This window comes from Sebastes umbrosus, chromosome 18, assembly GCF_015220745.1.
Source record: "Sebastes umbrosus isolate fSebUmb1 chromosome 18, fSebUmb1.pri, whole genome shotgun sequence".
NCBI lineage: Eukaryota > Metazoa > Chordata > Actinopteri > Perciformes > Sebastidae > Sebastes > Sebastes umbrosus.
In genome coordinates, this window is record NC_051286.1 from 10,692,910 (window position 1) to 10,708,733 (window position 15,824).

Sequence of the window (15,824 nt, forward strand, 5' to 3'; positions counted from 1 at the left end):
CAAATAGATAAATTGGTGGAAAATGAATGGGAAAAACCAACATAGAGTGTGTTTGTAAGGGGGGAAGCCATGAACGCCCAGAACAGTTTCAGTGCTCCTTGGGTTTACTTGAGGGATGAACACCATTGTTCCCAATGATATTCCCTCATTTGGTGTTTTGACGCTCCTCCCAACTAAAAGCTGGACACAAAACCAAACCTATCACCAGAAAATAGGCAACTCAAACACTTGGTTAAGGTAATGAAAACACTTTGTTAAGGTCAGGGAAAGATCGTGGTTAAGGCTAATACAAATGCAAACTTTAATTGCAGGTTGGAACACAAACTTCCGTCTCCTCCATGATAGTTGGCAGTGCTACACACCCATCAAACCCTTACGCTACATGCCCACCAGATCTGGCGAGAACACCAGTGGACGCGCTGCCCCACTCAACTGGCCGTTCAAGCGGTGACGTACCCTGTCGTGGAATGCACCTGATTGGTCCCTGGTTTTCTGCTCGCCGTTTCAAACAGGAAACAACATCATAAACTTTCTTTTATTCCGTCTAAACAATCCACCGAAATCTATTTCTGTAAACATTTTAGTGGAGAAATAGACTATAGGCTGGTTTCACAGCTTGGTCCAAATTTTGTGAGCTAGACGCGTCGTGCTGGACGGGCTCATTTGCATAAAGTTGAGATTTTTAAACTTTATGCAAATACAGACCCTCTCTAACTCACCGCTACACTCCCACCATGCACTAGGCAACTGCTTCACTGCTTTCCATAGGAAATGAATGGAAAGCGTTGAGATGCCCTCCGTCACTGGATCTGGTGGAAATGCGCCGTTACTTTCCCCCTCACTGCATATTGAGTACACTACTTTCTGCACTGAGCGTTCGCATTGGACGTAAATCATGAGGTGCAGAATTGTCCAAAATGGCAATAAATCTAAGGGACGCTGGGCTGCACAAGACTGATCCTGCTAAACTTTGAAATTAAGAATTATCAAGTTTCAATAATAAATGCTGGATTAGTACACAATTAAAACTTATTATATGATTAAAGCAAATTCTAGCGTGCACGTCAAACAACAACTGTTATATTAGATGAAACAATAGCTTGATGATTGCTTTAGTTGTTTCGTGCAACAAGGTGAAGTTTTATCTGCCAGGCAAAAAAAAAAAAGACAAGAGTAGGGGATTGAATAGAGAGAAATGGAGGGATGTCACATGCTAAGTCAGACACATATCATGCGGGACGAGGAATTCATGCTCTGGAGGAGAACATGGACATAACATGCTTAATCACAACCACACACAGCCAAGGAAACATCCACGCTAAACGGTTGGGCTTAAATGAAACCACTCAGGCTAATAACTCAGTCATGTTAGAAGAAAGGCCGCGGCTGATAATTCAGGATATCGGCGTCAGCTAACTGCTACAGACAAAGGGAGGACGTCCACCTGTGGGTCTGTTGTCTAAGCTCATCCTGAGGGGGTCACTGGGTAGAAAACATCTGCCGGGCTCAGAGATGGCCTCACGGTTGGAGAGCGGCCGCTAAGTCTACCCTAGGGAGTCCCCGAAAACCAAACACTGGTCCCACCCAAACCCTCCCATGACCTCTGTTAGCACGTGCCTCTCCTCGTGACCTCTAGGGGTCAAAGGGCACTAGGCGAGAGGACGCTTTTACTCTGAGTCTGTGAGCATGTGTGTTTCTTATCATTAATGAGATGGGATGTGAGGGGTGAAGGGGTGAGAGAGGCTCCGAGAACACCCTCCCTGATGTTTGGATGCATGTCCAGACGCCCACAGACTCACACAGAGAAAGTGTGTGACAGAAAGAAAGACAGAGAGAAAGAGCCAGAGGAAGAGGAATCCGTCATTTTAATGGTCACTTTTACGGCCTGGGAGAGTCAGACCGCCTCATCATTGTCTACAGTCCTGCAGACACCAGACAGATGCATCAGTGTGTGAGCTGTATTGTCACAAAGTGAACGACAGATGTATCTTTCAGTCGTCCTCACCACAGCCGATTGGATTTAAGTGATTGTAGGGCGGGGGGCAGTAGTAGCCTGAGGCTTAAAGAAGTGAGCTTGTGACAGAAAGGTCATAAAGGAATGATCTCCTTTCACTCGTCTTCTCTGCTGTTGTGCAGTTCAGGCTCTGATCTTTGAGGGAGAATCTGAATCTAATTCTGCTGGGCAACTAGTCCCCTCTTGATAAAAACAAAAAAATATAGTTCCTAAGCTACTTCGATATGATGGTCAGCTGCCATTGCTATAGAGAAGAAGACAATAGCTGTGATTCTATTCAACTGTCAAGCAAATTTTAAGCAAACTTTTGAAATGTCGCAGAAAATGAAATGAGAATTAGGCGTGCTTCCATCAACTGGTTTGGAGCGAATGAACTTGGCTACAGCGTAGTTTGGTCAGAAGTTGGCGCTATACGGTGCATAGCTGTAATCAGCCAGTAAACAGATCTTAGAAGAAGTAGAGGTTGCGAACCGGACACAAAACACGTCGGCTTGGATGATCTAGAGGAAAAATGGAGAGAGGTCTTCAGGAATTTGTTTCAATTGGGCAAGTTTTAATTGTTTTGTTTTCATGTCAGCTAGTATTGTCCATGTTTCGTGTTGTCTGGAGACGAAGACAAGCATTCACAGGTTATGAGGATATCCGAGAAAACCCAGACAGCAGAAACAGCTGATCAGTCGTGTGAGTTAAATGTTCGCTACATCAGAATATATATAGCAAAGGCGTTTCCATAACCCATTTAGTGCATCAATTATTTTTTTTGTCAAAGGCAAAAATCATCTCAAGGGAGCGTAAAAACATTTTTTTGCAAATTGAAGAAGTTTTATCTAATTTTTACAGTTTAAATAATTTTTTTTCTAATGCGATACTTCAAAATGTGAATAAAAATATGTGAATGGAACATGGTCAGTGAGAGGCGCAAATTACAAAGGGAGCAAACTTCATCGCTGCACATTTCTCCATAGTTGCAGAATTTGTCCAAAATTGACCCAGAATCTGAAAGTGAATCAATTATCACTGCTGAATTATCTTAATGTTTCTTTATGCGTAATCATTAAAGTAATCATTACTTTATATTGACCGCAATGCTTCCTGGGAGTCCATGTTGACTTTTCTCTTCTGTTTAAATTTTTACCTTTGACTTGTTATCAAAGAACCAGATATTTTCTTACACAATTGCTTCTCTTTTCCCTTATTCCTAGCCGTAGTGCTCCACGACTGCAGGTCATTTAACATTATTTATGCAGAAAATGAATGTGACTTTTACCTCCACAGCCCTGGACGCGCTCACACTTTGCAACTTTTTCTCATTACACCGTAGCTGTCTGGCATTATTGAGATCCAGTAACCTCCCAATTGCTCAACCACTTTCTGCCTTTAACTATTTTTGTCAAAAACCCCACTAAGCCCCTCCAAAAAAAAAAATCTGTAATGACTTTTAATGCAATAACAGCAAGACAGCATACCTCTATCAAGGTTCAAGCATGCGCTGTGAAGAAAAGAAAGAGAGGTATTTCCTTAAGAAAAAAAAAAAAAGAAAAGGTAGAAGTGGGTGGGCACTGAGGGGCTGAGCTTTTTGGGGAATTAACAAGCTTATCGGGGGTCTGATTCTGTGAAAACAAGCAATAGAACAACTCCTGAGGAGCTGAGGGAGTGAAAAGCCGTCTGCAGCATGTCCAATGGGACTTAGCGGGGAGATCCCCTTCCATTTACAACAAACCCGGACAGATCTGCAGGAATGACCAGCTTACCTTAGCTCTATTCATTCTGGGTCTGACGGAGAGTTTGTTTTTGTAGCTACCAAGTAACTGGGGTCTCCTCGGGTAAAACTCTTTGCCTGTTGAATGAGGACTCTGGATTGTACAATAAAGCTGCAACACATAAACCCTTTGTTGTACTATCACTAAAGATTATTTTCATTACTGATTGATCTGTTGATCATTTTGTTTTTGTTTGCAAATTATAAAAAACTATGACAAATTGCCCACACTATTGGATGGATCGCCATGATATTTGGTACAGACATACATGTTCCCTTGAGGATGAGTTTGAGGCACTTCAGCATTGGCTTCACTTTTCAGATCAGGAGTTTGCCCACTGGTTAGCATGCTGATGCTGGCATTTAGCTCAAAGCACCACTGGGAAGAAGGATGAATCTCTCACTGACCAAAATGTACTCATATTGCAATTCACAGTAAATGTCTATAACCTGACGAACAACCAATGACATCTCACTAGACAGGACAGAGATATTAGAGGTGAGCCATGTAAGTATTATTACATTTATCAATATAAAGTCATATACGTTACAGGTCTTATCGTCCAGCTCTAAAAAGACTGTTATTTTTACAATGACACCATGTTGTGAATGGAAAAAAAATGTTACGTCTACGTTTGCCTGGTAGAGATCATTTTGGCTTAAACATGGAAAAAACAAGAGAAAATCTGTCTCCCCTCTCTCTCCGGTTCCCTCCCCCCTTACCTGAGCTCGCCAGAGGGGCCAGTAAGCAACAGATTAGCAGTGCTTTGGGGAGCGGGCTGCTGTAGCGTGCTGTAATGCAGACTGTCAGTCCGACACAGTTGGGGGGCTACACAATGCCTCCTTGTTCAGACTGGCCCTTCTGTGCCCCACCTCGCTACCTCTCCATCTCCCTCTCTCTTTGCCTCTAGGGGATTTAATCAAACCATAAAAGTGTTCAAAATGTTCTTTTCCCCCTCTCCTATACTAAAGAAAGCATGGTGAATCGGAAAGGGAGTTTTGAAGGATGGAGGAGAAAAAAAAAAGGAGAAAAAGGAAGCCAGATCAAGGCGGACACGTTGACTCCTAAACCAACATAAATCAGCTCCCAGGAAACACAAAAAGAAAGGAGACGGAGGGGAGGAGGAGGGGCATCAAAGCATGGCTGACATTCTCTGAGACGCAGGAGCAGAAAAGGTGCGTGTGCGCCGGTTTTTGCGAGTGCGTGTCGTTGAGAGCGTAATTCAAACAGCCAGCACATAAGTAGGGTGGACACGAGGAGATAATTGCCAGTGCACACGGTCTCTTTCTCAACACTCTTTCTCTGTTTTAAGCTCAGTTTCATCCTTTAACTGCTTATCTGATTCCCCACGAGCTTTCTGTGAACACAACTCCCTCTGGAAAGTGTTCAAAATATGACAAATGAGACGGCGTTCTTAATTAACTTACACAACTGTTGCCTAAACAGAGATGTGCAGAGATGTGAGGACAGCTCGCGAAACTGCAGCTGCGTGCAGCTACGCCGCCGTGTCACTCAAGAATCTCCCTCACACGTTTCACTGTGTTTTCTTTGGGGCTTCTTCCACCTCCCTCCCCGCGCAAGAGAGGGCAAGTGCAAACACACACCTGCGATGTCTACATATACATCTGTGCAGTTAAATGCTTCAGGAATTAGACCCCCTCTTCTCTCCCCAATAACAGTTATTACTAGAAATTTGGGGGGTTTCAGGGATTGACAGAAATCCATGCTAAATAATGATTATCATATTACGGGCTGGTTATACGCCTTGATTGAGACATGCAGCCTCATTCAGCTGGTAGTTAGAACTCCTCCACAGCCTACGCAGCTCATTCTGAACCAGTTTAATTTGGGAGTTTCGCCACAAAATCAAGACCGAGACAGACACCGTTTGAAAAAGTGACACCTACTCTCACTCAGATTATAGTGATTTTTACAGCCAACGTAAGCCCCTCAGTCAACACACTGATAACACCCCATTACAGTATAGTATATTGCTGAGACACACACCTGTAGGTTGGTTTGTTTGATTCAAACTGTGGGAAAAAAAACAGCTAAATTGTTGCCTTTTTGTTCGGCACCGGTTTTTGACTTTTTACAAGTGAACCAAGAGCTGTAAACACAAAGTCACCGACATCATCCTGCTTCATCAGCACTACATAAACCCACATGGTGAAACCAAAGAGATCACTAAGATATAACTGACTATGAGCATTATTTGTATTATTAGACTGTAAGTTGAACATGTTAGGATTAATGAACAGATAGAAACTGGTTGAAAATTGTTATTATCGGGGAATAGTAACTGAGTGGGCACTAAAGCCTGTTTTATGCTTGCCGTAGTGTCCCCGGCACGAGGGTGCACGAGCCAAAAATGACATCATCACGTATTGTGTGTAAAGCACGAAGGCTCAGCAAGTAGTCGCAGTGCTTGGTCGTGCACCTCTGAATTTTAGTAACTATGAACACGGGGCTTTTCAGACATGACTGCCACAATAAGATAAAAGCAAATAACTTAAATTAAGAAGTAAAATAATGAATTAGAAAGTTCGTTTTTAAATGCTTTAAAAGCAGGAGATCTTAGAAATCTACATTTGAGTAGATACGTTGCCAGCTGAATCAAATTGTTTACAGGATAATAAACCTTTTCAACCTTCATTTTATTATAGTACATGTAATACGTTCTTTACAGGGATTGTATAAAGGCGATGAAGTATGTCCATGAAATATGAGTCAATTACAATTCCTCAGCGGCATTGATGAGGTTGGTTTATGGCGTTTTGCCACCAGTAACACCATGGACGTATGAAGAAAACACAAGGTAACACACGCTGACTTCTTGCTTCTTCACAGAATATTTTGTTTGTATGCCCTCTGGCGTTTCGGAGAATACGAATATGAATAACACGTTGAGGATAAACGCCATCTGTGGAGGCCCGCGCCACGGTGCCTCAAGCGAGTATAAACAGGGCTTGAGTGTCACTCACTACACATAGTAGGAGACGAGCACAACACACCTCTGTTTTGACACCGTTTTCAGGCGGTCTTGGAACGGTTGTTTGGTCCACAACTGTTTTCACAGCAGCTCAAAACAGACAAAATCTTTTTCTGCAATAAACTTTCTGCCATCTACCACTGTGAGATTTAAAATCAACACTCTGAAAGAACAAAATATCCTCCCAATGAAGCTCCGTGAAACAGCACAGAATGATATGTCATTGATATATAACACAGTGGAAATGCTCAAAGACTAAACTTTCATTGATTGTGAAACAGTTTGCCTGATGAGTGTGTTTCTATGGTTTGGTACCAGGACATTACTCACATACCAGGACTTAATTTAGTGCAATAATTCCCCAACAGCAGCCAAATCGTTTATTAAGCATTACCTCAGTCAGGATGTGCTCTCTTCCCACACACAACTTGGCAACGGGACAAAATCGTGTTTTGATTAGTTAATATGGCTCATATGCCGGGACTTGACTCAGTTGACACAAAGCTCGCCTTTAAGGCTATACGTCTACTTTGAACACATTTTCACATTAATCTTGTCGACACTTTTACATTCAAAGTTTTGTCCTTTTGTTCGGGGATTTCCTTCAGGGCACTGCTGTTGCAGTAAAAAAAAAAGCAGATAAGAAAATTAATTTTCAAGTGTAACATACTTCAATAATTCACTTTTTAATCAGTGCAGCTATGACTTTAACGCGTCCGTGCTTATTGCAGTGTGAGGTGAGGTGGGATCGTTTAGTTCCCTCATGCTGAATGGGAGCGGAGGGGAAGAGTTGTTTCCTGTTGTAAACACCCATCTCTCATCACCAACGCCACGCTGTAGCTTGATGTGTGTGTTTGTTTATGTACTTATTGTATCCAGGAGGAGGAACTTACACAGTAGGTCATGTCTTTCATCGCTATCATGTTGTGCCAGACTTCCGCTTTAAATTACACACATACACACACACAAACACTGTATAACAACCACTGTGCATCAGGAGCACACACATCGAGTAATTATCTACATTACATGCACCGAAAAGCTCTTTAGTTTCCTTTTGCAAGAGGAGTTTTGTTAGTATCAAACTTTAAAGATGGGATTTACACCTCTTAGCTATCAATGCTACATGTCCCACAACACACACAGATAAATGGCTGATATGATGTTTCAAGTTTAAAGTACAAGTTTAATGTCAATCTCCGAGTTGTAGATCTTAACTGTTAAGTTATCTATAAGCAAAACACCTAAATGAATTTAATACGGGATTTGAGAGGATTTAGATTTGATAAGCGGATTCAAAACTAGTTTCAGATTTGATAAAACGTTATCCAACCCCGAACAAATCCTTCTGCAAAGTGTCTTATTCCCGGGGCAACGCTTTGTCATAGCCGTCAGCATTTGATATCAATGCACGAGGCAACCTTTAGCACCTGTATGAGATGCACTGGGCTTTCAATTAACTACGGTGTAAACCCATCTGCGTCAATATTAAATGCTCAGGGAAAGTGCTGTGGTGACGTAGTTTAAAGAGCGAAAAAAAGGGAGGGGAAGTGGATGGGCCCAACAAACACAAGGCTTTCAGACCGCTGTTCGGGTCCCGTGTGTCACGTTTCACTTTCACGTTACAATCAGCTCGTTCATGTCCCATGACGACAACGCTAGTGTCGTCAAATGTAGTGATTTTAAGCCAAACCATGATGTTTTTTCCTAAACCTAACTAAGTGGTTTTGTTGCCTAAACCTAAGCAAGTGGTTTTGTTTGAATTCACGACGTTAACCATGTGTTTACTACGACTGTAAAGTGATGCCAAGGGGTCTGACAAAGTGCCAGTGTGTGATGAGTTTGGATGAGAACGCGTACTGTCTCCTGTCTATAATGAATTTCTGTGGATTTAACAAATAAATCAATAAAGGTTTATAGTTCAAACCTCACTTGTATGGTGCTTCAAGCATGTTATATATTCAGTATGTAGCAACTCAATACATGATATAAAAGAGTTCCCCTCCCTCGTTGACACCCAACAACTCTCTCTGTGTGTTTTGATATCATCATGCAATGACTCAAAATTTCTTGACACTTCTTCTCTCCTTTGGGAACCTCGTTCACACACAGAGAGAACTCTTTGAATAGCAGCAACACCCCCTCTCTATTCAGCCGGAGAGAAAAGCAGCCTTATGCCAGGCCCTCGCCGTCCGCCTCGCCGCCTGCCTCCACCGCAGTAGACAAAACAAGTGGGAGGCAGGATTTGTTTAGACAGAGCTCACCTGGCGCACACAGACACAGAAACAGTGATCAGGCAAGCCCCAGGGAGGAGTAGAGGCAGCGAGGAGGAGGAGGAGGAGGTAGTGGTGGTGGTGGAGGAAGGCAGGGGAGCTGATGAGTGGGGGGAAGGGAAGGAGAGCTGTGCTACCCTTATCCAGGACCACTCAAAAATCAGAGCGGATTAAGATTTGAGGGGCCTGGAGTAGCGTTAGGGGTAGCCTAATCCAGGACTAGGACATGGGGTAATACAGCATAGGTGGATTTGTGTGTCTCTGTGTGTGTGTTGGCTGCAGTGTCAACCAGCTTAGAGCGCCTGCTACCCATAGTGAAGCAATCAGCTGATCTGTCAACTAGGAAGGATCCAGCTCCCCACTCTTTTTACATCACAAGATCAGGCATCCATAAATCTATTTTATTGGTACATTTGGGTGGCAGCAACATTCTGTTAAATTTATCGTATATTTTCTCTGGCACATGCCCAATAATTGGAAAGATGCCACCAAAAAAAGGCTGCAAGAAGAAGAAGAAGAACCTCAGCAGTAGTGAAATTAAGTTACTGTTAATTCAACGTAAACATGATTTTCCAGAGCGTCAGTACTGGTGTTACAGGAAAATCAAAAAGCATCAAAGAGCAGTATGTAAGCCACGCAATACCAATGTCTTAATTGGGTACAATGGACCAATAGTGTTTATTATTTATTGCACAAATTTAATAATCCAATCATTATAATTACTTTTAATCATATAATAATCTAAATTTCATTATATAATCATGCTTTTTTTAAGTTCCTCAAATTTAAAAGATATGTTTCCTTGTGTTGGACAAACAACTAGTGGACTGTGAAAACAAGATGTTTTTTTCTTATCTTGTAATTGTACTCTTACCTAAGAGAAGAGCAAAAACAAGAAATCATCGGTGAATCCCAGAAATCACTGGGTACTAACAAAATAAGAATAAATCGTGGATATGAACAAAAAGAAGAAGAAATTTGTAGGGCTATACCGAATTATTATTTTCATTATTTTTTATTCAGTCTATAAAAAGGTCAAGAATTTGTTAAAAACATCCATCACAATTTCCCAGAGTCAAAAGGGACATATTCATGTTTCTTGTTTTGTCCAACCAACAGTATAAAAACCAAAACTACTCAGTTTGCTATAATTTCAGACAAAGAAATGTAGCTAATCAATTGATCAATACTTTTTCCTATCAAGCTTTCTGCATGTATAAATCCAGAAAACTACAGCATCTACATCTTTAGAGCTGGCCATTAGTAAACATGTTAACACAGATATGGCTGCAGAAGCTCTGACCAAAGACCATGAAATCACTTGACAGCTAATGGAGGAAACCACTTCTAAAGAACAAATGATGTTGATCCTTCAGATTATAAAGCTTTTCACTGTAGAATAAAGAAAAAGTGTAAGTGATCATCATAATTAGGCCCTCAGTGACCTACAGTATAAACTAAAGTGTGTTTTAATTGTTCAAATTGTTTCATCAAACAGAAGAAAATCAGGAGAACTAAATGCAAAACATGAATACTGATCAAATGTAATTGATCCCACACTACTTCACTCTGAAGTTATCCAAACATCTTCTGAACTGAATTTAAATTCATGACCTAAAAACGCGCTGTTGTGTTGACTTTCTCTCTACCTTCCCCGACAGTGGTCAACACGTGTGATGAGGTTCGACAGCGGGGAACAAAGAGCAAGATGGATGATAACTCCCCCTAACCACACACTCACAGTTACTATGGGCTGACCTCAGTTGACCCCTTGGCCCCTCAACAGCCTCACATCCCATTGACTGGGGTTAAATAGGGTTTTGCCTACAGGGGTTTTACGACAGAGAAAGAGAAGAAAAGTCGCTTCACTGTAACCCCTTTGGCAGCGTCATATAGTTTGTCTGGTAACAACGGATTCTCAAATGTTCTACGGTTCAAAGAAACATACAATACTGTGTTTGTTCTGTAAGGAACTCACAGTGGAAAGGTCCAGTTGAAGCAAATGCTAGATTCCTGTTATTGTTTTGGCCTTTTTCCAAACAGTCCGGCATTCATCCCCTCCCTTTACGTTCACACCTATGTGTTGGCAAAAATGACAACCTGTTTTCTGTCAGCTGATAACAGCGGCCCATCCATAGGAGACAGAAAAGCAGAAACACCCAGCACTCACAGGAGCACTACCTCTGATATTGAGACAGATATTAGATAAGTGTAGGGCTGCAACTACAGATTATTTTCATTATCGATTAATCTGCAGATTATTTTCTGTCGGTAAAATGTCAAAAAATAGTGAAAATATCACCTTAAAAGACCAATTTGAGCTTTCAAATTGGTTTAATTGTCCAACCAACACTCAAAAAACCCCAAACTTTCTATTTACTATCAGTTGAAACAAAGAAAAATAGCAGATCCTCACAACTTCATCATCATCATAAAATTAGGTTAACGATTTATCAATTATCAAAACAGTTGCCAATCCACTTCTAAATTAATCAACTGATCCTTTTAGCTCTATTTTTGTGTTAAAACATGTAGATACTGTCCAGCTTGAATGATCAACGATCCCATATCATCGATACGAAGTGAAAACATCGATACTGGGACCTGTATTGGGATGAAACTCGTGATTTACACCCTTAGTCTAGTGTTTTTGTGCTGAAATGATGTCTGTATTTGCACAAAAAGGTAAAGAAGTGTGACAGTCATTCCTGGTAATGGATGGTTTGCTGCTAGCTACAACATAACAAGCTTGTCACGTGAGGAAACCTGAGAAAATACATACAGGAGAGGAGACGATATGGTTATGTACTACAAATTTTCGGTTAAAAAAAAAAAAATCCACAAAAACATGAACAACGTAGTATCAATAACTCGTAAAACACTGAGCATTAATTAGCCAGCTAGATAAGTTCAGCCCGGGGGTTGTGAGGTGTTGCTCGGCTCACTCCTCACCTCTAATTAGCCGCTGAAGCAGCTGGATAATAGAAGATGATAACACCCTCCAACATACAGTAGTTTGTTTCCATGATGAAATATGAAACTGCCATTACCACACCAGTTGTCAACAAACGGTGCGAACAAGAGGCATGAGAGGCATGAAGTACAAATAGCATCATCTTTTACTGCCATACACATTCCTTTGGAAATCAACAGTTGGCTGATTTCACCAGATTTGTCCACCATCACTGACACCCAGGTCTGAGTGACAGATGTTAGATCTTCTGTCACACTTCTGGCAGCACCTGTCAATCAAAAGCCCTCCTCTCCGTCTCCAGGGAGACTCCAGCTGGTCAAGAATGTGAGGCCTGAAGGATTTCTTTGTCCCCCGAAGGTATTCTCTGAGTCCCCTTTCTCACTTCATTCATGCTTGGTCAGCATTTCTGTAAAAGCATGCTGCACAGAGTCCCTGAAGGGCAAACTAAAATGACATCTGAGGACCCATCAAAACTGATCTCAGGTCCATGTAAACCAAAAAAAAAGATCCCCAAATGACAGCAACTGTCCCTACGGAGCAAAGTTATCAATGAACCACTGAAAAGTCCACAAAGAAATGTTGCACTAAAGCTGACATTTCAACAAATTAACTCCTGCCACTGACACACACAGCATTTGCATAATCGTGTCAAAGCTGGGGGTATTGGTAAAACCTGCTCCAACCAGCGGAAATCTGGAATCAGCCGCTCTAATAGTTTCCCCCTTCTTGCTTAATTAACCACCATTTGATCTCCTCAATCATTATGACACAACCAAACAAGCACTGGACCTTGTTAACAGCCTTCACTTACAACGTGATCTTTAGCAGCTCATTAGGCTGCATCATACACACACAGAACAGAGGAGGCATGTTACATACATGTGCCTCTTTAGCACCTTTCTCCCCACAGTGTCAGCCTGCTCGTTTCCAACCATTAGACCCATTAGAGGCCAATTAACACCGACACAAAGCTCCCTTCCTGTTTTATGGCACTGTAAACAAAACCTGCAGGCTTGGCCCTGCAGCTCAGAGCAGCTCAATAGCCTTTAATGCAACAACTCATTAGTTTAGTAATACGCATGCCTTTTTCTTAGCACACATAAAAAGCCGTCACACTGGATTGCACATAAACCTGAAGTAATTGGCACTGATATGACTTCACCTTTCAAACGAATATGAAGCACACAAAACTGTAGTTCTCTGCAGCACTGCTTGGGTCTAGACAATATAGTCCCCATCTAGTGACACATTAACCACTTTTATCTCCCTTTAATGCAACAACTCATTAGTTTAGTAATACTCTGCCTTTTTCTTAGCACACATAAAAAGCCTGCAGAATCCGTCACACTGGATTGCACATAAACCTGAGGTAATTGGCACTGATATGACTGATATAAGCATACAAAACTGTAGTTCTCTGCAGCATCTAGACAATATAGTCCCCATCTAGTAACACATTAACCACATTTATCTCAATTGCATCCATGGGGATGTATGTGCTGCAGATATATGCTGCTGATAAACCAAGCCTTTATCCCTATACAGCACAGGTGGCTTCAGTAAAGGCTGTTTGTTTGAAGTTGCCTTATGTGGGTCAGAAATGGCCAAAAGATAAGCACAAAACACATTCAAATACCAGCAAAGAATACATTACTGAAGCAGCTGATCCATAGTTCAGTGTTGGTCATGTATGGTTTTTCTTTTTGTTCCTTTTCCCTGATGATGATGAGCCTTGAAGCTAAATGGTTGTGGAAGATGTGTATGAAGGTGAAATGTATATATGTTTGGAAAATTTGAATGTTGAACATAAATATGATGTTGTATATATAGTATGTATGTGATAAATGTAATGTACTTGATTTCATTGGTATCAGCTAATGGGGATCCTTTTTAAATAAATAAATAAACACATGTGGAAGTTGTGTTGTATAAAGGTTTGTGAAACAAACATTTGCAGCATGCTGCAGCACGCCACGTCCTGAGAAGAGGAGACTTTCATGCGACGCACAACACTGAAATCACTGCGTAAAGTTGTTTTTAAGAGTCCTGTTCAACAGTTTTAAAGCGTGCGTAATGACTTATCCGAGTTTCCTAGTGCGCAAACTTCTCATGCGTAAAAATAGGATGAGGCAACACGCAGGATAGAAACAAGTGCTGGTCATCTGAGCATGCTTTTGCTTTTTTTAAAGCTTGGAAAACAAGTGTTTTTTTTACACAACTTAGAACACAACATGAGTATTTCCAACCTGAGAAGTCCGAGGAGCCCTTGGTGAGATCGCAGAGGACGCTCAGACACGTTATTCCCAACAGGAGCGCACAACTGACGGCTGAGAGAGTCCCATCTGAGAAGAACATCCTTGAAGCCTCGAAGTTTGTGAGTCTCTGTGTAGCATTAGAAAGTCCAGCACCCACATTGGGTTCAGGTTCTACCAGAGATGTGTTGTGGTGCCATCGTGTCTCTTAGTCCTCCCTCCTCATCCTCCCACCACACTGACTGACTGACTGACTGCAGTGCTCTGCTCTCTGGGAGCATTTCTAACTGCGTGTTGTGTTGTGTTGTGGAGGGAGGCAGAGAGGCAGAGAGGCAGACCCACCTGGAGGACCCTGCATGCATGGTCTCAAAGACCCTGAGTTCACTAGCACACACATGATGCCACTGTCCAATACTATAACACTCTGAAAGGGGCCATTTTGTCCCCAAATGAGTGTTTTTTCTAGTTCCTAAGTTTAGAACACAGTTTGTTTTTTAGCACAAGAAATATCTATTCAATTGTTTTTTATCTTATTATTTTTATTTAATTATTTTCATTTTTTTTTAAAATAGTATTTAGATGGCACTTCCTATTTTTTCTAGTTTCTAAGTTTAGAGTTTTTTTTTTTTTTTAGCACAAGGAATATATATTTAATTTTTGTTTTATTTTATTATTTTATTTTTATAGTGTTTAGGTCTTACTACCTATTTTTTCTAGTTCCTAAGTTTTGTCACCAAATGAGTAGCCTATACCTTTACTTTTAATAAGTATGTAGGCTACACGTTGTTGTTAATACTTTTTAATTTTTTTTTATTAAAATTATGGATTCAGGATTTCTCCTACTGATGAGGTATATGTATAGTGTGATATTGGTAATTTTAATACCAATACTGTACTTCTTACACTACTATTCAATTTTTGTGTGGAATAAATGTAAAAGCTGACTGGAGTCATCCATAAATGCAGAAATAAAATGCATAAATTTTACTCTCCCTGTGTTGATGATAACATGTAGCTTACATTATAAGTGCAATCATTATAAATACATAATATCTGTAAAGACAATAAGGTAGGTATTTGGTATATTTTGGCTGTATAATTTAATTTAATTTTTTAATTTAATTATTTTAAGTTTTAAATAGTATTTAGGTGCTACCTCCTATTTTTTCTAGTTCCCAAGTTATGACACAGTTTGTTTGTTTGTTTGAATTTTAGCATAAGGAATATCTATTTAATTATTTTTTTTAAATTATTTTTATTTTATTATTTTAATTTTTTAAATAGTATTTAGATGGCACTTCCTATTTTTTTTAGTTTCTAAGTTTCAAGCACAGTTTTTTTTTTCTTTAGCACAAGGAATATATATATATATTTTTTATAGTATTTAGGTGCTACTTCCCATTTTTTCGAGCTCATAAATTTAGAACACAGTTTGTTTGTTTGTATTTTAGCACAAGGAATATCTATTCAATTATTTTTATTTTAATTATTTTTATTTAAATATTTTCATTTTTCAAATAGTATTTAGATGGCACTTCCTAATTTTTCTAGTTCCTAAG

The 15,824-nt window shown here is 40.4% G+C and overlaps 1 protein-coding gene across 1 annotated transcript in view; it reads right to left on the reverse strand.

Annotated features, from left to right (window-relative positions):
• Positions 1–14,542, reverse strand: part of LOC119476624 (protein eva-1 homolog A) — an 86,845-nt gene extending 72,303 nt beyond the window's left edge. The window contains exon 1 of the mRNA XM_037750035.1: positions 14,260–14,542. Within this exon, the coding sequence (XP_037605963.1) occupies positions 14,260–14,368 (109 nt within the window). The 5' untranslated portion in view covers positions 14,369–14,542. The remainder of the gene's footprint in view (positions 1–14,259) is intronic.
• Positions 14,543–15,824: the final 1,282 nt, after the last annotated feature.